This window comes from Antedon mediterranea, chromosome 3 (genome assembly GCF_964355755.1).
Source record: "Antedon mediterranea chromosome 3, ecAntMedi1.1, whole genome shotgun sequence".
In the NCBI taxonomy this organism is placed as follows: Eukaryota; Metazoa; Echinodermata; class Crinoidea; order Comatulida; family Antedonidae; genus Antedon; species Antedon mediterranea.
The window spans coordinates 10494595-10518323 of record NC_092672.1 but is presented as its reverse complement, the minus strand read 5'-3'; the positions used below and the strand labels follow the sequence as shown (position 1 = coordinate 10518323).

Here is a 23729-nt window from a genome sequence, read left to right as displayed (position 1 = left end):
CGTGTTTTGAGGAGGATTTGAGTGACCAAATTGGTTGGAACTTTTGAAGAAATAATCCATCGATGACATAGCTGTGCAACTAAGCTTTTTAAATAATAAACATTATATTTAGGCCTCCTATTAATGTTTCCTTTTAAAATTAAATATATTTTATAAACTCGTTCCATAAAAACATGCAGTAAGCATAAAAGGAACAATTATTGGTTGCTGTAAAGGAGGTATTCAGGGAATAATTTCGCCAGTGTAGCATAGCAAAAAGCTATACAAAACAACCTTTTTGCTACACATTTCTACAATTGTGTAGCAAAAAATACAATACAAAACTATGTTTCTTGATTAAAAAATCAGTTTGATAGCAATTTTGCTAAACAAAATTTTCAAATGAAATTTTTCCCTGGTATTTCTATGACACCGTACTGGATGCACTATTATGAGGCGATGAAGTAAACTCGTCCTTGAATGCAGGCAGGGGAATCCCCTTGTTTGGTACCTAACCTCGCACTGTGAGATGGAGCGCGATTAATTGCTCTCCTTGAAGGTTGTTGATCGCGCTTGCGATCCTTAAAAACGAGGGACTGCTTGTAGCTTATAACTTAGCTTATATATTATTAGCCTAGGCCTAGATTAGTTATAAAAGGTAGGTGGATGCAGATTCTGGAAGTCGCCAGACGGGTCGACCATCACACAATTAATACTCGCCCTTACCAAATAAAGGTCGCCATTGGCGACCGGGCGACCGTTAATTTTCAGCCCTGATTGATGAGTACATATTTAAGCTGTAAAAATTGTGGCGGATTCATACTAATACCATAACCACACCTTTTGTACAACTTCCTAAATTAAAGTACAGTCAACTCTCCCAATACCGGACTCCTTTGGGCCGGCCAAATAAGTCTGGTTTTCCAGAAAGTCTGGTATTCGGAATGTGTTTTTAATGGTAAATATAAATTTGGGACCTTTTGGTCCTCAAAAAAAGTCTGGTATTGGGAGAGTTTCTGGTTTTCAGAGAGTCCGGTATTGGGAGAGTTGACTGTAGTATATTAGGATTTACAATTTAGACTCAACTTTGACCTTTACACGTTTATTCAATATTAGTATGACTACATAATAATTATTAGAGTACAAATGTTATAGCTTTACCATACTTTCACTAACTTAACGATTGACATGGAATGTCGGAGGCCCGAGTTGGACAATTTAACTTTTTAAAGGCGTGCCCAAATGTATTCCTTTATAAAGAGATTGTTAACAATATAAAAAGCTAAAAATTATGTGTATTGTCGGTACATCACTCATTAATTATAAACAATGCACTTTCCATGCGTGTTAGGCCTTGATATGTGGTATAATTTACCAACAACATTTTTTTCATCCAACAGAACCGCCCAGTTCCATATTTTGGTTACAACAGCCATGTTTTAAAAATATCTCTTCAGATCCAATAAATTTACTTGGCTTGGCAGTTTATAGATGGCTGTTAATTTGTGAAAACAAAAGGCCTAAGAAATGCTTTTGTTTCCTATGAAACATTTTTTTGTTTAGGGAAAAATAAATCTGGGCTAGATCATCAGTTCAGACTAAAATACTGCATAGTTTCATGGAAGCAATGGCAATACTGTACCTAGCAAATTGTATGAGCAATTGTCTTGCACAAGACAATTAAGCATTGTCACAACTTATATATTGTCACGCCACGTGAGGGCGTGTGGCGCAGTGTGTTAGACGTTCGACTACTGATCGTGAGATCAAGGTTCTAATTCAACTCTCGCCACATTGCTTGTATCCTTAGGCAAGATACTTTACTTACGTTTGCCTCTCTCCACCCAGGTGTATAAATGGGTACCCGGTTAGATCAAGACACAACTTTCCGCTGATTACTAGTTGCATTCTTGTAGTTAGTCAATAGTCAATAGTAGTAGGCTTATGACTAATTTGTTAATGGAACTTTAGTTAAAATACAAAAATGAAGTAACAACTTACTCTAATTTGGTTTTTGAGGGACTCTGCCTCTTGCCTTAGGGTCTCCAATTCTGAAGTCATCTTTGAAAATTTTTTAAATACTGTGAAAATAAAAACATATTTATTAAATGTGTGCACAATAAAACAGGGTAAATCAGAATAAAACTGTGATGACTTGAATCTCTAACATTTTTATAGTTTTACATTTTTAATTTGGATTAATGCAATTTTCTCAGATTTCACCAAATTATTGGGTCACACCAAAACTATAATGTACTCTTTTCCTTTAAATATTGGAACTTTAACTATATTCTAATTTACACTGGCTTAAAAGTAGATAACATATTTTTTAGCATGAATAGGAAAATATTCTATAGCAGGAATAATATTAATAGTCATAAAAATAAAATAAAATCTAAAAATCATAAAAAATTTATTTTTATTGTTTACATGTTTGAATGAAAATCATTAACAAAACAGATACAATTAAATAAATAAAATCATTAAAAGTGCACGACAATATTTTAACTTACCTATAATAGAAAATTGAAAAAAATATCTACGTGCTGGGTGTGCTCCAGGGAACCTGAAAAAAAAAACAACAACAATTTATGTTAGGAAAGTTTAGGATGTGTATCAACAAATTAAGGATGGTTGGAAAAAAAACCATTCTATATGTTCATGTACCCCAAGTTTGCTTTGTTAAACTGAGGATGGGTCCACATCAGTTACATACTTAAAAATAGTATTTTTTCTCTCAGGGAAAATCGACCATGTATTCATTCACTACAATTAGAGTTAAATAAAACAAACAGAATTATAATTTAACTGGGTGGGAGCACTTAAGGCTGACCTACATACTACTTCTACAAACAGTATTTTTTTAAACCAACAATAATATTCCAAAATAATATTTTTGCAAGTAATCATTAATTTCTACTTCGACCTTGGAAAGCCAAGACCTAAAACTGCACAATGAAAATTAATTTTCTTGCAACTCTCTATTTGTGACATACAGTAACATCATTTTTAAGTTGGTACTGTTAACAATTGACAAAGAAACTGATCTTCTTGTGCCATCTGGCAGATCACAAAACATTTAATTTCATTGTTTGTATTCTAATAATTTGTTAAGGGAGAAAAAGGGTTGTTATTGTAAAACTTGGTAGTGAGTCAACGGATAACGGCATAATATATATCACTATTATATATGTACTATTAGATGTTTAGTAAATATTTTTGATTTCGATTTTAAAGCGGTTTCAAGTTTTCGATAAAATAAATTTTACAATTTTACGAACAACACACACGATACAATTAGGTGAACGAGCCCACGCCCTTAACTTGTTATCTGGCTGCAATGATTTTCAAGAAGTTAAACTGGCAACGGATTTGATTAAAAAAGGTTATAAATTTTTTTAAATATTGATCTTTTTACAATTGTATGCTTACAGGATGTTGAGGACAACCCGTGAATAGGTTGGAAAAAGGAATTTTAAGGGGGTGGTAAGTAACTACATTAGCGCCAAAAGGATTGTACATACTGTTCGTCAGCAGCTGTAAAAGTACAGTGGTGGCGCCAGGATTATGTAGGTTTAGGCCTATATGTCACATTCGTATACATATCTTAATATAGGCCTACATTATAATATACCGTATGTTTTCATATTCATTCTTGTCTTCATATTTCTTTTTCACCATCAATCTATTGGAATATACAACACTGCAGATAATATCTGGAGTACTGTACCTATGATATCCAGACGGCCGCGGAAGGCCGACGATGGTTCATTATGCGAGTCTTTTTAAAATGCATCTGTATTTTATGTTTTAAACGATTGTAAATTGCTATGTACAGTACTAAACTGTATTAAGTCTCCAAATTAAGTAATCTGATAAACATTAATATTCATCAAAACCCGGTAAGTTATATTCAAATGGGCCAGTCAATCTAACAATCATTGGAATAATTTGTTAATACCAAATCTAAACAAATGTAGCCAGGGAAGTTAAGGGTAGGTCAGAAACAAAACAATTAGGCCTACTTTTTATTTAGATGTTTCTTAGGTAGGTGCTAGAGTGGGAGGAATGCTTAAAAAAGCTTTAGAAAAGGTGGAGAGCTTTGAAGGCTGTTTCTTCTTCTATCCATAACAATTTAAATTGTATTCATTCAACAAAGTAATCAACAAAATAATTTTCAAGTACAATCTTTTAGTTTTTTTACAGTAAATATTGGGAAAAAAACAACTCTCTGATTCAATATGTGCCAAAATCATTTGCATTAGACCATAGAGTTATACTGCACTTAAATCTAAATTTACAATGAAGCTTCAATCAATGTGAAGTCTACAAAATCATATTATTACTTACTGTATGTGTGGGTTTGTTAATTAATGCATTACAATTAGCCAGGCCGCCAGAATATGCCCAGGAGAGCACATAGATAATAAAGATAAATGAATGTAAATGCTTACAAGGCAGCGAGAAAATAAATCAACATACATTACTATAGGAAAAATAAAAGGCAAAAAAAAGGCAAAAACTATAGTGTTGGCCACGCCCCACCGGCCCGAAGCATAAGAAACTGGAAGTTGGCATTTGGTATTATGGAAACAAAATGTCTTCTTCACTAAATTATTGGCAAATGTATTTCACCTTCGATGGACGTCAAAAAGCAAGGAACATGCACCAGTGAATCAATCATATTATAATAATACACAATTATCAATTTAGGGATTAACCAAAAACCCTGGCCAACACAATTTTGTTAAACCTAATTATTTTATGTGTCCCATGTCATTCACTATTTTTCCAACATATTAAATTTGTTTGTTATTAATTTAGTACAGAAAGAAAATACTGCTTTGTCTGTACGCGTAAAACCTACACACAGGTAGATTGTAGGACATTGTTTTGAACGTACTCCACAAAGTATATTTATTATTTATGTGTCGATCTGTGAATCATACCACACCTTGGGTTAATTTACACCATTGTCTTATCACCACTTTTGGGCGTTTTGTTTTAAATTGCACATTAAACTAAATGTGAAATCATCATAGTGATGGTTATCGCCTAACTGTTCTATTAAACATTAAATGATGTAGCTTTAATATAGATTGGAAGCTGTGTATACCTACTATACAAACTGTAAAAACAGACCTGTCCTACAGGCAGAAAGATACTGTAAATGTCCAATTAAACTCAATAAAACTAACTGTAAAAATTCAACAATTTAGCTAGACATGCAATTAAAATAAAATATATTAAACATAGGCCTACATTAGTAATAAACTGATACAAAAAGAAAACACCAATTTTTATTAGCATAATAGAAAAAAAAATGAATGAAAAAAAATGGTGTCTGCAAGTTATGATGATGCAGGCATATCATTATGACAATTTATTTATTACACTTATTGAACATGAATTATTTATTCAATTACAAATAATAAGTTATTTTCTATGATCTATGAGATACATGCATAATCGATCGAACATCCAGACTGACAGCCAGTAAAGTCGAGCCTTTCCGTATAAAAAAATCCTCGCTGTCTGAATGGGCTTGGCTCCGCACCAAACAGGCCTCAGCCCAGAAGAAACAGAGAGAGAACGCTCTATTCCCATTTATCCACAGTAGACATCAGTAAATAATTGATAAAAATCGACATTATTCATCCAAAAATGCTCGATTTAACTTAATTGCTAGATTCTTCAATATTTTCTATACGAACACTTTACCAAGAATTACGTTCCAAATTCACGGTTATACAGCAATAGCAGATGTATCGTAAAATGTCCAACTCCCTCACACAGTAAACACGGCGGCCATCTTGACACAAACCAACACCCGGCGTCACAATGCAAGATTATTTCTCTTAAAATGGCTTGAAATTTTAGGTTATAACAATAATACGCTTTTAGGCTGCAACGGAACTTACCCTAGAACTATACTCCTTCAAGAAAAGTCCTTATTATTTTAATTCTCTGTGTTATTCCCTGTCAAAATGAGTGTGTTCCAACCATTACAGAAACTCTATCATTCGCACGGTCAGGGTGGGGTCCCTTGGAAAATGGTCACTTCTAGCTCCTGAAAATGATGATAGAAACCCCTCACTGCTGCTGAAAAAAGAAAATGGATTTGAATATACAGAGGGCGTTATCAGCTTTTGGAAATAAAACTAAACATATACATTTTTAAGAAGTAGGTTGCCCCACAAAAAATATTTAAAAATCGAACAAATATAAGTTTAACTGAAATGCCGGTGTTTACAATTATTTAGAAAATACAGTACTAGCAAGAACATGTAGGCTACGAAAGGAACTAAATGTTGTTTGTTGCTTCATAGAGATATTAATTATAATATCTCTATGGTTGCTTTGAACAACAATCATGGAGCCAGCACCATGGCGCCAGGATCAAGTCCTGCAAATAATACAACAACAAATTACAACACACAAACGTGTTTAAATTAAATCATCATCCCATATAAAATAACTAGGGAAAGAAAAATTAAATTTATTCTTATGATACGTATGTGAATATTTTGAATTTCGTCAACTCCGTCTATCCAAAGAGAACTTTCCCTGGCATACCAAAAGCAAATTTTAACTCAAGAATAAATGCATGAAATATTTTTAGTTCATTTTTAAACACGTGTTTATGCTGAAAGGGGAAATCCCTACGCAATATCTACCACGCGCGCATACCTGTTTACGCGGTAGAATGCTAATAATGCGCGCGAATACTATACGATTATTATTACAAGTAGAGATAGAAAAAGGTCAAGTAGAAATGTTAAGGTGACGGATTTTCTTTCCTGAGAGGCAAATACAAAATATTCTAAATGTTTTCATCCTAAATTGTTTATTAGGTCTTTTAGATCGAAGCATCACTAAATGATCAATATTAAAATCAAATTAAATTAAATACCACTTATTACCAATTATTTTAAGTTTTATCAATTTAAAATATAAAATGTTGTTTTATATTTTAATAGTACTTTTGTTTGTGTACGAAAAAATCTTTTCGCGTTTGGAAAATATTTTGTTTTATATATACAGTAGGCCAATTGCTTTTGAAATACAACAGCGCCACCTATTTTGTGCTTTCGCCGCGATTTGAATATTATGACTGGTTTTTCGTGATGAAAGTACATTTCTATAGAGATATTGGCCTATGTACTAATTTAGATCAAAAAGGCATTTAAATAGATTTAGATCTTTTGTAGGATTTTTAGCCTAGCTACTAGGCATAGGAATTTTTTGGTCGTTCTTTGACATAATTAACACTACAGTTCAGCAGTAGGTGTGTTTATAAAAACATATAAATATAACATTTAGGCGTAATATAATATTATTAAAAACCAAATTTTAATTTACCTTTTTTATCAATGTGAATCAAATTCAAATGACAGGAATCTATTTAGATGTTATATAAAACAAATAATAAATGTTTTATATTCGTGTAATGGTACAAACAATGGCATTTGGTGAATGATGAAGGGTTAAATATCAACTCGGCTTCGCCTCGTTGAAATATAACCTTTCATCATTCACCTCATGCCATTATTTGGACTATTACACTCATAAACATTCTCTATTTGTATACTACTCTCAATGCTATCACACAACAAAATATTTACTTCTACTACTAGTAGGCTTAATTAAGGTCTAGGTAGACAATCTTCTAATGGTGACAAAATATGCTCCCTTGAAATCATGATTTGCCGAATTTTAGTATTTTGCACAACACAATTGTTAAAATAGTACATTCTCTATATAAAGTCAAACTTTCAATATCAGTTTAAGAAAAATTCTGAGAAGAGGGGAGACGGAGTTGGTTACATTTCGATATCACATGTCCCTCTCCATAACACATTTGTTTTCAAGTAATATAGTACATACACAGAATTAGTAAAAACAAAGATCTTATATACTAAAGATGTGACACTCTCGGAATTTACGTGCAATTCATGCAACACACATGGAGCTCATTTTATAGGGCGCCCTCTCGCTCAAACAAGTAGATTTATGGATCAGATGTCTACTGTGTATTGTAACTGAATACTCAATTTTTTTCCTCACAATAATTACGGTAATGTGCGGTTAAATTATAATGATAGACTTATTTCCTGTACTTTGTATATCTCTATTTGTTTTAATTACTGAATATTGTTGTTATTATTGAATGTTTATCATCATCCTCAAAATCATTATCTAGGAGTAATCATCACTCACATCACTACTACTTATTTATGCGAGTATTAACACTAAGCGCATCGTATTCCGTTTTTGTTCTTGATGTGTTCTTCTTTTTCATCCAGCAGCAAAACAGTGCAGATTAAGAAAATATATTAGTCAAATAGTGTGTTATAAACAATTAAAAAAGAACAAGAAGTCACTTTTTAAAATCACTACTTCGACTATTTTATTGCAGTAATTTTTTCGGAATATATTTATAAACAATCATAGGCTTAAGCCTACAGGCATGATATGAAACAGATTATGATAGTCAATTCTGAGACAATTCATACTAGGCATACATGTACCCATCATTCGCCATGACATTCATTTATTATTATAATTTATTTAAAACCTGAGATAACAATTAGTTATGTTATAGTAGTCTCAGTTTAAAATTAACTCAATAGCCTAACTATTGCGAAATGATGCACGGGCCACCCAGAGGAAATATAAAAAATGTAGAAACATTGAAATAAAATCATCATATTTACAATTATTCAATCATCATACCAGACCGTCGTAATGATCATCATTTCTAGCCGATAATGCACAGACCGGGGCGCGTACAGACCTCCTACAACTTTACCATACCTCATAAATGTGATACTTTAATTAATTTTTTACTCTTCTTCTTATCACTGATTATGTCTCTGTTGAAGAATATGCGTAGGTTTACGTACGTTTCAATTAGCAATGTTTCAATTGCTGGTGAACAAAGATTCAACTTCATACCAAATCTATGTAACATGGTAGCGATTTTTAACTTTATTTTTCTGCTGATGTTTGATGTATGTAAGTATTTGTTAAAGTTAGAAACAAAAATCTTTTCACAGATAGATCAGATAGGACATTAACTACTTGGTGTGGTGGATTTGGGACATCAAATATTGTAGGGACTGCATTCCATGCAATCTTCTTGTGACCATCAGTATTTGAGATTCTTCGAAATGAATATTGCACAAGTGGCAATTACGGTGTAAATAGAAACTTGGTTTCGTTCTCAAATCCGCGCGTCGTGTTTTCTGGGCCCATTTTGCACACCTGTAAATTAATAATTGTCTAGTGAGTTTTTGCTTTATCATAATTAACGTTTACGTAATTATAGGACGTCTACGTGCATGCTAATTGATTTTCAAATTGGTTGGGCCTAAAATCAAATACTTAAGCCTAACCTAAAACCACTAACTAACGGTTGAATTTCATAAATATTAAGTATAAGATTCAATTAAAAATTTTTTGTTAGGGCTACTCAACGGATAATTAATATAACTAGGGAACTATACAAATAGTGTAATTTCACTGTTATTATAACTAATGTCCTAACCTAATAATGATAATAATAATCATTTCATGCGTTAATATACTGTAATGTTACGTAACGGCTAGTTAAATTAAACGAAATAAAATAACCATGAGACAGAAAGCAAATATTAACCATGAGACGGAAAGCATGAAATAATCAAGATCACAATTTGTTTATATTAAGTATTATTATTATTATTTGTATAATGTAAAAAGAGGGACTAGGCCTACAGCGACATGCCAATGTAGTCTTTCGATCAAATTTTTACTTATATGCCAACAATTGTAATGATATATATCTGGTCAATAAATGTTTCTTGAATTGAAAGTTTTAAAAATTGTTTGTTAAGGGTACTAAATTTTAAAGGATAAGTAATCAGGGCCGTAGCCAGGATCTGTCAAGGGGGGGTTCGGACACTAAATATTTGGGTCAACCCCCCCCCCCCCCTGCAGTGGGGCCTGATGCGAAGCGAATTTTGTTAAATGACACCCCTAGATGGCCGGAAAAGACACTCTCGTGCAGCATGCTACCAATGAACAAAAAGATCGTACTTTTTTCCTCCTTCTCAAACACGTCGATAATTTAAAGGACAATAACTATTTGTTGCCGTATGTTAGATGCGCGTGCTCTGTGCGGAACCGCCGATTGTTTGATCATTTACTCCGTATTTTGTTTTGCGTTCAAGTTCAATGCGAACGTACATCTAGGAGCAGCCCCGAAAAAAGCACACTGGTTGAAGGCAAATGCTATTTGCTAGCTCTATCTATAATATTTATTTACAGCAATTTGTTGAGGAATATAAATATTTAAATAGGTGATATTGATACATTTTAGTACGTATCGGCTGGTGGTCTAGAAAAAAATAATCGGATGCCATAATGTGAACTACAGTACTTGATACCATAGATATTATAGTGTAAAATATTAATATTCACTATAATCCTCTATGATACATTATACTTCATAGTCACACATAAATACTGATGTACGTCGGAAGGCTATATACTTTATGCATGCTGCCTGACTGCCAGTGATCTGGCGGTGTCCTTTGTACGAATCGTTCGTGCCCCAGTTCGCTATGAGACGCGTCAATATCATGTTACATGCAGGGACCAAACATTTATTTTTCAGGTTAAAATCGGCAATTCATTTGCAGCTTTTAGAAATTTACAGACACGTATCGCTAGTTGACGCTCATACAGAGAAGAAGGTTCACGAACAAGTTTACGAATTTTTCAATTTACAAACAACTTTTTGTACTGTGGGGCACGTATTTGGAGGATTTTTGGAGATGAGGGTGAGGTATTGGGCATGTCGGGGATGGGGGTTCGCAGTCGGTTAAGGGGGGTTCGCTGTAAAGGGGGGGGGGGGGGGGGTTCGCCCGAACCATAAAAACCCCCCCTGGCTACGGGCCTGATAACCAGGGAACAATAAAATTAGTGTAATTTCACTGTTATATAACTAATGTACTGGTAGTAGCCTAACAATGATAATAATAATCATTTCATACGTTTAAATAATAATTATTAATAATAGGCCTACCTAGCCTAGTTTATTAATATATGTATAAATTGAATACAGTAAAGTAAGATTAGCCCCCAGGCCTACATAGCATAGGCCTACATAGCATAGGCCTAGGCCTACATAGCATAGGCCTACATAGCATAGGCCTAGGCCTACATAGCATAGGCCTACATAGCCCAGCCAGGCCTACATAGCATAGGCCTACATAGCATAGGCCTACATAGCCCAGCCAGGCCTACATAGCATAGGCCTACATAGCATAGGCCTATGTTAAGATGTATGCTACTTATTTAATTACATACATTTACCTGTTCTTGTAAAATTGTAAAGCTTAAGTTCTAGGTTGGCCTTTAAATTGCTTTTACAATTAATTGCAGCACAGTACATCCCTCCACTTTTTCTCTTTTCATTCATTGTTTCTTAACCATACAAACTTTGGCGCGACTCCTCAATCCCGTTTTCTAAAGAATACTGCGATCATCGTCACGCAAAAGTTCGTTACTTGTTTAAGCGAGGGGGCGCACTATAATTTGACACTTCTAAAGTGTTACGCGTAAACGCGGGTAGTGTCACATATTTAGTACATAATAAGATCTTGGTAAAGGTAAAAACAATACCAACTAGAGAGGGCGACATTTAATATCCTGTACAGAATGAATTGCAACAGGGAATCTTTAACGAGGACTTTTTCGATGACGATATTATTGTTAATAAGTTAATGCAAAAATAAGAATGTCCATTTTATATTTTAATCCACATTTTGTTCTGTCTACACTGGTATCAAACTATTTTGACAAAAAAAATGTGATGTGCCCAAATTAGGTAGTCATATGACATCATCATGTCCATATATGGGCACATCACATTTTTTGTTACAAAATGAAATTTTGAAAGTTACAAAAAGAAATATGCCAACACACATCACATTTAAAAACCAAGATCATATGTAAAAACTTTTATTTCTTTCAAAAGTATTTCTTTAAGATAAAATATTAGTTATTACTTCTTAACATATTAAAGGCCAGGTGCGGGCAAAAAATTTCTATTGAGCATACATTCCAATAATTATCGATCTATAGTTTCCCCTGTGTTTCATAATTTTTGGGATTTTATTTGTGTTACACGAGCTTGTTGAAAATAAGCACTTTCTTATCAGTGGGGGGATAGTTCAAATTACACAGTAAAATCTCTATTCTTTTGTACACACATTTTGTAAATAGAGAGGCATTTTAAAAAGCTATGAAAAATAAACGGTGTGGTAAAAAATGTTATCAGATGACTAAATATAGGTAATATAACTTGAATTTTACATTTCTGGTATTTTTATTCAACTTCAAATTTTTATTTTCATGCTATAGCAAAAATTATCCACCGTATATCCACCATCTTTTTTCACTTGCTAGGGAGTCACCAGACATGTTATTACATTAGGTTAACAACCTAACTACTGAAAAAAAGTTTTCCTGGTTTTTATGAAAGAATTTTGCCAAATTTTGTTTTTGACCATATTAAGGGAAATTCATGTTTTTTCGTCTTGATTTCTGTTACAAATATTTGATTAATGTACAATTAACCAAATATTATATTTAAAATTCATGCCTGTACCTGAGCTTTAAGCTCTTATTCTAGTCTAATCTAATCTCATAGATAGATTCCAGCTCAACAGATCCATGCAGAAACTTTGCTGTTCTTTCTTACAAGAAATTATTAGTGAGATTATTAGTGTGCTTCCACAAAAAAATTAATATATTTTTTTGGTTTAGCTGAATGACTTTAGACTACAGGCTTTTCATGTCAAGGTATAGGGTTCAAATCCCATGAGCAACTTATTTTTTTACTTCATAGAAAGGTTATTGATATTGATTGATGTGTGGTCAATGGAAACAAAGAGAACAAATAACTTATTATTATTGCATCATTTATCTACAAGAAACAATTCGCTTCTGGGAAGTTTTGACTTCCTTGAACAAACTACCTCCAAATATACAGAACATTACAGAAAGTGATTTATTCAAGGAAGCATTAAAGGAACACTTAAAAAACATATCACCTGAAATCAGAGACTAAATATCAAAGACCCTGCATGCGCACAAACCCTGCTAGTTTTGATCCTTAAGGATCGTTAAGCAGTATTCGAAAGAAAGAAAAGAAAGAAAGTGTCTTGGCTAATTTCCGTTGTGAATCACGGAAGTAGCCAATAGCAGCTTCAATATGCATATTTTTAATTCAGTAAATAAACTTCTCAAATAATATCGTTATGTTTCTTCTTCTGACTGTTCTTCTTTCCTTTTTCTTTTCTTTGCATAAAATTCAATTCGATCTTCTAGACTTTCTGGAAAATTAAATGTAAATTTCGAATTTCATATATTTAATACAAAATAGATTTTTTTTTTATACTTCATTACCCGATTCCCACGAAAGTAATTCCTGGGTATAGAGGCCAAGCTTAGCTTATAGGCCCTTGATAAATTCAATTGAATGTTATTTTCATTATATACAGTGGCGTAACGGATATGAGCGCTCACTGGCTAAACCCAGGGTCTCGAGAGGTTAAGGGCCCCAGAGCATGAGCAGTCCAATGTAACTACTCAGCGTTGGAGGGCCCCTTAGGAATAATATACCAGGGGCTTTGCCCTGTGCGTTTCGCCACTGTTTATATAAGGCGCAAATTGTAAGGGGTGGTCAGCCCAACGTAATCTAAAAAATAAATAACATTTTACAAATTCTAATTGTCAACAGTACATCTAGAAATTATTATTTCTTAAATTAAGCTTAAAATGACTACCAACATGCCCTCGGCTCGTCTGACATTATCTTAAAAAAAAATCCACATTGTAATCATTCAAATAAACTTTTACCTCCTTTCTGTCGCTGCATGAGTGGTTTATGTACTTTTGATGGTTTTCCCATTGTTAGGTAATCCGATTGTTTTAACATTGGTTCAGCAATCTCATTCCATGGTATATGGTTTATTGCACCTTGAGTAGGGAAACAATTCACTGATTATAGTATCACTTAACTGTTATACTAACTTAAAAACAGTGTAGCCATAGTGTGCCTACATAGAAATTAGTAATTAATGTTCACCGTGATCGTATTAAAAAGTTTTTAGTGAGATATGGTTGGATGATTCCAGAGCATCATACGTCATGTTTATAGCTACTCTTTTCAGGTCAATTCTAGCAAACACACTTTTCAAATAAATCGTAAAAAAATAAATGTTGAATTTGTTATTGTTTCTTTTGCCCACCTGTATATTGAAGTGTTTCTTCAAAATACCAGACAAAATATTTTTGCAAATTTAAGCCTAATATACAGGTCAAATTAGCAATTGAAGTGACAATACCTATCTCTTGTATGTTAACAATAGCGGAAACTCATGAGGTAGATTTTTCCATGCATTTGTGACGTCACAGAAATTTAAGGTGACGGCTGTACGGCGATCGTATCGTAAATCTCGCGATTGTTCTTAAATCACATGTACATCCTTAATACGTTGTTAAAAAAATATGGTTATCGGTCAATGGTTGTACTGGAGATGATGGCAATTAAATCCTCACCCCTACCCCTTAAGCTCTGTCTACACTATCAAGCTTTATGTGACAACAAAATATGATATGCCCATTTATAGTGTAGTAGACACAGCCTTAGAGTACAGTAAACTTACTACGATTAACTGTGTCCTCTATTTGAATTGGAGCATCACTCAATCCATCTAACATTCGTTTTACCACAGTACTTCTAATGATAACAAAGTTACATAAATACAATCAGTGTAATAAATAATTATAAAAAAAAACCCAGATGAATGCACAAAGTTACTATAGAAGATTAATGAGCATGTGCAGATGCTAATTTACGCTTCATTGCTTTTAGTTTTAAACAGTGTCATGGGCCAACCAAATTACCTTATTGTTAGCTCTGTCCAAGTTTGTTGTAGTTTTTGAATATTATGTTGGTGGTTATCTACAAAAAGATAATATATACAAGATAAGCACAGGTCTGAGGTTTTTATGAGAAATAAGTTGAGATGGAGGTTCTAAGAAAAGATGGGCAGGAAAACGGTATGAAACAGGGAGAAGTGGAGAGAAGGTGTGGCAGAGCTGAATGAGTGACAGTCCCTTGGGATGAAGAAAATTGACATTAATGAATAATGATGATGATGAATAGATTTACCTCTGTCATAGATCCAATTAATATCATCAAATGAACAATCATAGAGAACTAGAGGGTAGTCTACAGCCATACTGTATTGTGGTTTGCAAGGATTGGTTTCGATGTCAAGTAACTCATCAATTATCTACAGACAGAGAAATCAATCAATCTATTAATAAACTAAACATTTATTCCATTAATTTAAATACAAACAAAGTGTAGATTAACAATCAATAATAAAACAATTGGAAGTTAGAACTGAAAAACAATTTAATTGAAACTTTCGGCCTTCAATAACAAACCATGGATACGACAAGAAATTTCCCTGCATGGCAAGGTGGAAAAATTTCATTGGAGCACTGTAGTCCAGCCTTGTCTACACTATCAAATTTTATGTGACAAAAAAATGTGATGTATATCACTACCATATTTTAAGCACATCACATTTTTTTGTCCAAATTAATATGATAATAATAAGAATTAAGATATATTCAAACGTTAAGAACTCCTACCATAAGAAAACTTTGGTGATTTGCAATGGTATAAAGCCGTTTAAGCTTCTACTACACTGACTATTTGTTTTTTATTTTACCTCTATCTTCTCTTGACGTTTACCAATAAGAAAGAGTATGGCCATTATACATCGTATTTGATGATATAGGAATGCATTCCCATTTATAGTTATCTCATATAGTTGAAAACCATCATCTCTAGGAAAGAAATAACATAGTTTAAAATTATATGTTTTAAAATACCAATATAGACAAACATTTCCACAGTTGAAAACACTACACAGTAAAGTTGATGCTACACAGTTTTCTTACTTAAATGAGGTGGTTCATTTTATTCTAAAAATACTTGTAATGGTATGTGTGTCTAAGTGTGCCATATATATATATGACTAGTTTTGCCCGAAAGCTCTGCTAATTTTTCTGGCCGTTTTACATTATCGTTTTGATTTAGCTTTTCGCTTTTTTTTTTGTATCTCTATTGAGATTCAGCCACTGATACCCACAGCATTGTCATTTTTTCAGTAATTTGCTTATTTAGGTGTGCCATAAGAATTGATTTGACTATAAAGCCATGTAAAAAAAAAATTGTTGATCGTCCTTTTTTTTTTTTAAATCAGGAGGGAGGGAGGCTTTTTTTTTTTTTTTTTTTTATTATAAAAAAGCAGCAAAGCATCATGAAAGTGTAACGATTCGACAAAATGTTGACATGAAGCGATATAAAGGTCAAAATAGTAAATATTGGTATATGGTTCTGAACTGCAGTATCACAAAAATGATCATACCATCTCCCTTCCCGGGCTTCCTATCGCTGGCGTACACTGTGGGCAACGTAGGCCTATCGCCCACGACGGATTCACCGTCGAACTTCCCCGTGTCCAATTCAACATACAACTCTGATAATGTTACATCAGCCGTGACTTCGCAGCCAAACAAATCTTTAATCGGCAAACTACTACCCTCGCGGGTAATAGAAAGTACCACAAAAGGCATTTAAGCTGCGTAAATACGTATCAATAAAGATCTATTGTTCGCAAATCACATGTAAAAAGAACCCACGCTGTACAGCAAGCCAGTGAAAAAAATAAACAAAATCAAGCTAGATACCCGTATCTTGCACATGCGCATATTGATACTATCGATAGAGTGCCAGATAATCGCGATGAATTTCTGAATTTTGCGATCGCGACGACTGATCTGAGGTTGAAAAACGGGATTTTCGTCCGGATTTAAAAAAAAAAAAAAAAAAAAAAATGAGGCGGGCCGATTTTTGATGTCGGGCGAGGACGATCAACAACCTTTGTTTTTTACATGGCCTAATCGCTAATGCAAAACCTTAGAATTGAGCCGTCTGTGTAGTCGAATGTTTTAGACTATGGTCTAAATTGCATGTATGGGGTTAGACTCCCTTGAGTAATTTTAATAACTTTATAGGGGGTGGGGGGGGGGATTATTTAGAGGGTTTGGCTAAATTACATTTAGGAAGTAGGTTGGCTATCTTGTATTTGTAATTCTTCCACATAAGGAGCCCCCAATATATGTACGAAACAAATTGTGTTCAGGGTCAACTTAAGATGTAAACAAATGACCTCAACAAAACTATCCTGACTAAGAAAGTTATTGGTATATATTGAGAAGATCAAATAATGACTTACCTGTTGTCAAGTTGTTCTATAGTAACTGACCGGATATTTCTCATAAACGTTACCACACCATTACCAACATCCATCTTACAAAAGTTTCTAAAGTCATGTTCCCCAATAAGTTTCTTGGCACCTTCTCTCATCAGCTGTAATACATTAAAATATAACATTCAAACTTACGTTTGCCTCTCTCCACCCAGGTGTATAAATGGGGACCCGGTTAGATTAAAACACAACTTTGCACTGATTACAAGCTGCATTATGGGAGCATGTTTCCATCCGTGTTTGATCATGAAAAAATGACTGGGGTAATAATGTTCAGCGCTTAGAGGTTTAACAACATTAGGCGCTATATAAATCCAGGATATTATTATTATTATGTGAGACAATTGAGACAAGTTACTTTTAGGTTGGTCCTCATTTTATGCTCTGTATTATTTGTATGGCATTTGATGAAATAAATGTTTGTTGAATTTGAATAATTTTTTAGTGTATTTGGTTAATACTAAGGTGTATTACTAACCGCAATATTGAGGTCCCCTTTTGGAAAGAAATACTTGTACGTTCTATTCTTTGTATTGAACCTAAATATAGAAAAAAAAAGAAAGCAATTATTATCGTTTGATTTCAACAAATTTTGAATGATACAAAATATATATATTGAATTTCCTTGTTTGATGATAGAAGTTGTATATTCATGATATCACAGAACTCTATTTCTTGTTTCAACAGATTAAAAAAGCTCAGAGTGGTATAACAGATACAAACCTCACTCATGAAAATTGATTTTTTACAAGTTCTCCTAAAGCAAAATTAATCCTAATTGTAATTATAAAAATTATTTACCCAATTCATTTTGCATTTTGGACTGATATATTATTGAATGGAAGATAATTCCTTAATGTAGTAAGGAAATAAAAAACAAAAAATAATAATAAAACCACAATTAAAAAGGTAAATGAAATAAATGTGTTTGACTGCATTTTGTGTAGTGTGATGACTTTTGAAGTATATTGGTACCTTGCGCTTAGAGCTGTATCAACTGGAGCCCAGGCAAGTACACGTATCTCTTGTGGCAGAACACGATTAAGGATTGATACATACTCAATCTCTGAATCCTTATCACCTGAAATAGTAAACAAAAAAATAGAAGTATATGGTTTTAGTCATACTTATACAAATACATTGTCACAGGCAAACTTGTTGACAGTTTCACAATTAAAAGAAAAACAAAAAATAAACATCAAATAAATATTATTATACTTTAAACTGGCAATGGGAGGTTAAGGAAAATATTCAAGTATAACCAAGACAATCTAACAACCAGGATGCTGAGCTCTGGAGATCAAGGGTTTATCTGTGGCTGCAACACGATCAGTTCCACGCCCCTTAATAGACACTCCGCATCATGAAAAATATGTACATAGTACAGTACTGTGGTATTTGTCGCAGCCAGACATAAGATCAAAGGACTGTTACGAGTTCCTATCTTGGCAAGCCGAGTTCAGTGTCCTGTTGTTAGATGTCTTTGTATAACCTAGACCACAATGACCTATCTATATGACGCAAGGGCATGTGGTGCAGTGTGTTGGATGTTGGACTACTGATCGCGAGATCGTGGTTTAAATCCAACTCTGCCGCATTGCTTGTATCCTTTTAGGCAAGGTACCTAACTTACGTTTGCCTCTCTATCCACTCTTGGCGCTGATTACTAGCTGCATTATGGTTGTATGTTTCCATATATGTTTGATACAAAAAAAATGACTGGGGTAATAATGTTCGACACTTAACTTTAAGCGTTATATAAATCCAGGATATTATTATTATTATCTGGGTCCTTTACTTTATCTATCTGAAGATGTTGCCAATTTCAAATAAGAAAAAACAAACTAGGCCCCAATGAATGAGACAGAGTGAGACAGAACGACCACAGTAAAAGAAAAAAGTTATTCATTACCTGTCCTTTCGGAAGCAGTTCCACCAGGGCGTTGAATGACCCCATGACCTTCCAACAGATTAGTTCGAAGGTCAAGTGCAATTACCTGACTGAAAGCACTCACTCCTTTGTCAGTTCGACCACAGCGAGAATAATTCGCTGTATCTCGATCTTCCATAAGTTTTGTTTTGTAAAGGGCATCGAAAATATATGCCTGGAAAATAAGTACATTTCTATATGAATATTAAAATGGACCTGAAATGGATTTTCGATTTTTTTCATTTTAGAATGATGTTTTGGGGGCTATTGGGTGTTGCTAGAATGTATATTGTTACAAAATATAAATTGGCCCTTTTGGGGAAAGCCCCATTTGAAAATCAAAAAAATTCGCGGGTGACGTCACTTTGCGAATATATTCCTATCCCTCCAATGGACAATTTGCAGTTTTTTGGCTATAACTCTTGAAATCTATGGAGTATTTTCTAAAAAATGCTTGTGCATATGCAGAAACGTATTTAGAATTTTTTTAGATAAAATTATTACCGTATAAACGGTTATTCATCGAGTAAATGACGATTTAAAATCTTAAAATCAACGTTTTTTTTCTGGCAATACCGAAGTTGGCCTGGCAACGTTGTCCGGGATACAGCTCCGTGCGCAATGATGCGTATCCATATTTTCCGTTCGTGTATTTTGTATATCGTTCGTAATTTATACTGCTAAAATGTGTTAGTTTCTTTAGTTTTTAGTTTAGCAGAATTAAATTAGTAATATGAGATGATAATTTATTTTTCACAAATCCGGCAGTTCGAAAACGAATTTTATTCATATTTTACTTTGGCTTGACAATGAGCGTAGCACGTTGTTCAGATTCAGATAATATTTATTTTGATAATAATGAATGAATATATACAAAATAGGAAAAAAAGATATTAAAGTGAACATAGATAAAGCAGTAATTGGTAGTCATTATTATCATGGATCCCTTCTAGAAGTTAAAAACTTGTCTCGTTCGTAGGGACCCACAACAAAACACATTACTAAAAAAATAAAAAATAAAAATAACCTAGAATATATAATTATATAATTTAGGATAAAAAATTACAGTATAATAACATAACTAACATCTTCTTTATAAAAATTATTTAAATTATATTTCAATAGTTTCATGATAATTATAAATGAAATAACTACCGATATTGGTAAATGAAAAAAAATATCGCTTTGGTCCTTGGATGCACATGAAACGGAGCCTCGCCGCATGATATGATGTGGGTGGTGGATCGACTCCGCGCGCTGGATTGGGGGCCTAGGCCTAGTAAAGGTTTGGGAGGTAGGCCTTCTAAATTCGGGTTTTAGAACAAACGAAGTACATTTTAGGGACCTATATTTCAACAACATTAGATATTGAATAAATTAGTATTAGTGTCAACGCTTCGCGTATCTTTCGAGGCCGTCGATCATTCACTGACTATCGGGCGGCATACACGCTCTCGATATCATCGTGTGTATATGTGACGTCGTGAATATAGAGGCTTCCGACGGCCGTTGAAATAGAATATTGCAATGGCGTGAGTAATTTTCGTTAATTTACCATGGTATCTTAAAATTTCGTTTTTACTCAAAATACTATACATTTTGTTTTTATTTGTATGGGTTTGTGTTAATTTGATACATTTAAATAACATGTGTGAATTTCTTGAAAATCGAAATTCCATTTCAGGTCCATTTTAAGTGATCATCAATTTTTTTATATTATAAATTTGTTTAAAACAACTAAAAACCAGAGCATTGCAGGTATTTCTAATCTATAAACTAAATAAACAAAAAAGCAATTTTGAAATCATTGAAAGTAACTAAATAATAGCAGCTCCTTTTGGAAGATGACTGTGATTGTATTTTTACAGCATTGACATGGTAACAGGGCCAAGGGAAGCAGTATGTCTAAAAACTAAGATAAGGATGGTGGAAAAGGAAAGAGAAAGCCAAACAAGTTGCCAGAAACATGATGTTGATTCAAATATATTGTATGGTATATGATGATCAATTATTGTTCCAGGGGGCACGGATATAAAATTTAGGAAAATATAGTGGGCGGGATTATACTAATATTGCAAGGAAAATAACATGTCAGGAGGAGTGGAATTCTACTCAAGCATCAGATTATACATACATAATATGGTCAATCTAATGCTCTGTCTACACTATCAAACTAGTTTGACAAAAAAAGTGTGATGTGCCCAAATATAGTAGTGATATGCTTAAATATGGTAGTAATATGACATCATCATGTCCATATATGGGCACGTCACATTTTTTTGTCACATAAAGTTTGATAGTGTAGACAAGGCTTTAAGCTCTTTCTACAATATCAAACTTTATGTGATGTGCCCATATATGGACATGATGATGTCATATCACTAGCATATTTGGGTATATCACTTCCATATTTGGGCACATCACACTTTTTATGTCAAACTATTTTGATAGTTAGACAAAGCTTTATACTATGGCAAATTTGAAATAAATTGCTTAGAAATACCTCAATTGTGTTTTCTGTGCTTTCCTGGCTTGCAAACCCATGGTAGTCCCAGCCAAGGTAGGCTATCCTTAGTGCTACGTGCCTTAAATTGTATCTGCAAAAAAGGGTAAGAAATTGATTAACTTAGAAAAATTGCATGCTAAGAATGGAAGATGACAACAATTGTATAAAAAAGAATGACATGAAAACCTGACAGTGACAGGCAAAACAAAAAGTATAACAGAGAATGATCGAAGGATGGATAAGGAAAGTAAATAGTTGGGTTTGAAATCTTGGAATAAAGCCAAAGAAATTGCCAGTAACAGAGGGAGGAACAGATTCACAGGATTCGAAGATGATAGAAAATAGATAAGACCTACTTATTGAAATCAAAAGGACGCAATTTCTTTTTCTTCTTTTTGTTTGTGTTGTCTTCTGTTTGTGGAGATAAACATCTTTTCCTCTGCAAAGACGTGCTACGTTCCTCTTGATTCTTTTCACGTGCTGATGTGCTACTGCCATCTTTGGACACTTGTTTCAAAAGTTGATTAACTTGGTTTTGGAGTGCTCTCGTCTTCTTTAATAATTCCTGTGGAAATAGAAGCAGACATCTACTCAAGCTATAGTAGATTACATAGAGCTATTTTTTGTTTGCTGTGTGTAGGGTTCCGACATTGGGCTGCAATTGATTGATTAATTGAAAATCGCTCATGCATGTAAATTTTTATAAACACATAATTATATACAAAATACAAGTGCCAAAGTCCCAATTGTCTCAGCGTTAGCGTATGTATGTCAGATTCTGTAACTATAGATGAACAGTTAAGTTCCGTTGTTTTGGAATCCTAACCACAGTGTTTTATTTATAATGTGACATGGCCTAGCTCAGAATGCATTTCCAGATCGGGCCTGTGACGTATCAGTCATTTTTATGTTTTGATAGCAAGTCTAAACGTTGGTGGTGGTAGACTATGTTGTGTATTACTCACTACATTAATTTTTGTTGTTTACATTTATTTCAAGTTACAGTCAGTGATAATATTATTTAATTGTGTATGCCATTTATGTTGTGTGTTATACACATGTTATCTTTGCATTTATTATGTTTCATTTTGAGTTATTAATTTCCAATAAATTATTATTATTATTATTATTGTTGTTAACCGATCGTCGACGTTAGCACGCATTCTGGTAGAATTCTGTTGCGCAATGTGAAAATTTGCAGTTCGTTTTCAAATTGCACAAAGGTGTCATTTTGCGCAAGACCTATCTTGCGCAATTTACAAATTGTGCAGCGCAATTTGAAATTTCGCAAGGATTTGAAATTACGCAAGTTGATTGCGCAATTTGAAATTGCACAAGGAATTTTTTGCGCAAGTTCAAATTGCGCAAATCGTTCAAATCGTGCATACACAGGACAGCCAGCAGTACAGTAGCAGTGCGCGTGTTGTTTCAGATTTTTAAATGAGTGGCAATTTATACATTGTTTTTATTGAATTATTTTTTAGTAGAGACTAGGCCTAGCCTAATTATTATAAATAAACTTTAAAACTTCAAGAAAACAAAAACTTTAAAAAACTGGGACGAAACGACCAGCAGAGAAGAACGTACTGGGGCAAAAGTGGGTCAGTAATCAGGCATGTGTAGTGAACAGATACTGATGATAAGCTAGCCCTCTACTAGTTAGGCCTAGCTAGCTAGCAACAAGCAAGTATATAGTAGGCCGTGTAGGTCTCTCTCGAAGGTTAGGTAATTCACCAAACTGATGTTTGACTCATTGTATTGGCTACTATTATTATACCTCTTTGGATAAAGCTGAAACATCATCCAACTTGTTATTGTCTTGATTTGTATTGCTAAAGTCAACACCAACTCCTTCTCTCTTCGTCGTCGCCGCCATGCTGTGTTTTTGGATTTTAATTTTAATGATTAA

General features: G+C 33.6%; 2 protein-coding genes across 2 annotated transcripts in view; both read right to left on the bottom strand.

Annotated features, from left to right (window-relative positions):
• The window catches only part of LOC140044845 (guanine nucleotide-binding protein subunit beta-1), a 33654-nt gene extending 27602 nt beyond the window's left edge, over positions 1-6052 (bottom strand). Inside the window, exons 1-3 of the mRNA XM_072089528.1 lie at positions 5901-6052; positions 2493-2545; positions 1981-2060 (exon numbers count right to left, since the gene is read on the bottom strand). Of these exons, the coding sequence (XP_071945629.1) occupies positions 1981-2040 (60 nt within the window). The 5' untranslated portion in view covers positions 2041-2060; positions 2493-2545; positions 5901-6052. The remainder of the gene's footprint in view (positions 1-1980; positions 2061-2492; positions 2546-5900) is intronic.
• Positions 6053-11972: 5920 nt separating this feature from the next.
• On the bottom strand, positions 11973-23677 carry LOC140044844 (tRNA pseudouridine(38/39) synthase-like). The gene is made up of 13 exons (XM_072089527.1): positions 23598-23677; positions 22177-22407; positions 21818-21911; positions 19297-19489; positions 18360-18465; positions 17863-17923; positions 17352-17485; positions 15780-15897; positions 15209-15332; positions 14941-14998; positions 14700-14773; positions 13891-14010; positions 11973-13364 (listed from the first exon to the last, which is right to left on the bottom strand). Exons 1-13 carry the CDS (start codon positions 23621-23623, stop codon positions 13288-13290), a joined length of 1416 nt encoding a protein of 471 aa, XP_071945628.1. The 5' UTR covers positions 23624-23677; the 3' UTR covers positions 11973-13287.
• Between the last annotated feature and the right edge of the window lie 52 nt (positions 23678-23729).

Excerpts from the sequence above, each read along its gene's own strand:
- LOC140044844 (XM_072089527.1), bottom strand. The coding sequence starts at position 23,623 with ATGATGTTTCAGCTTTATCCAAAGAG. Across the intron at positions 22,408-23,597 it reads TTTCAGCTTTATCCAAAGAG|ATGTCTGCTTCTATTTCCAC; the intron begins GTATAATAATAG and ends TAGCTTGAGTAG. Across the intron at positions 21,912-22,176 it reads CGTCCTTTTGATTTCAATAA|ATACAATTTAAGGCACGTAG; the intron begins GTAGGTCTTATC and ends CCTTTTTTGCAG.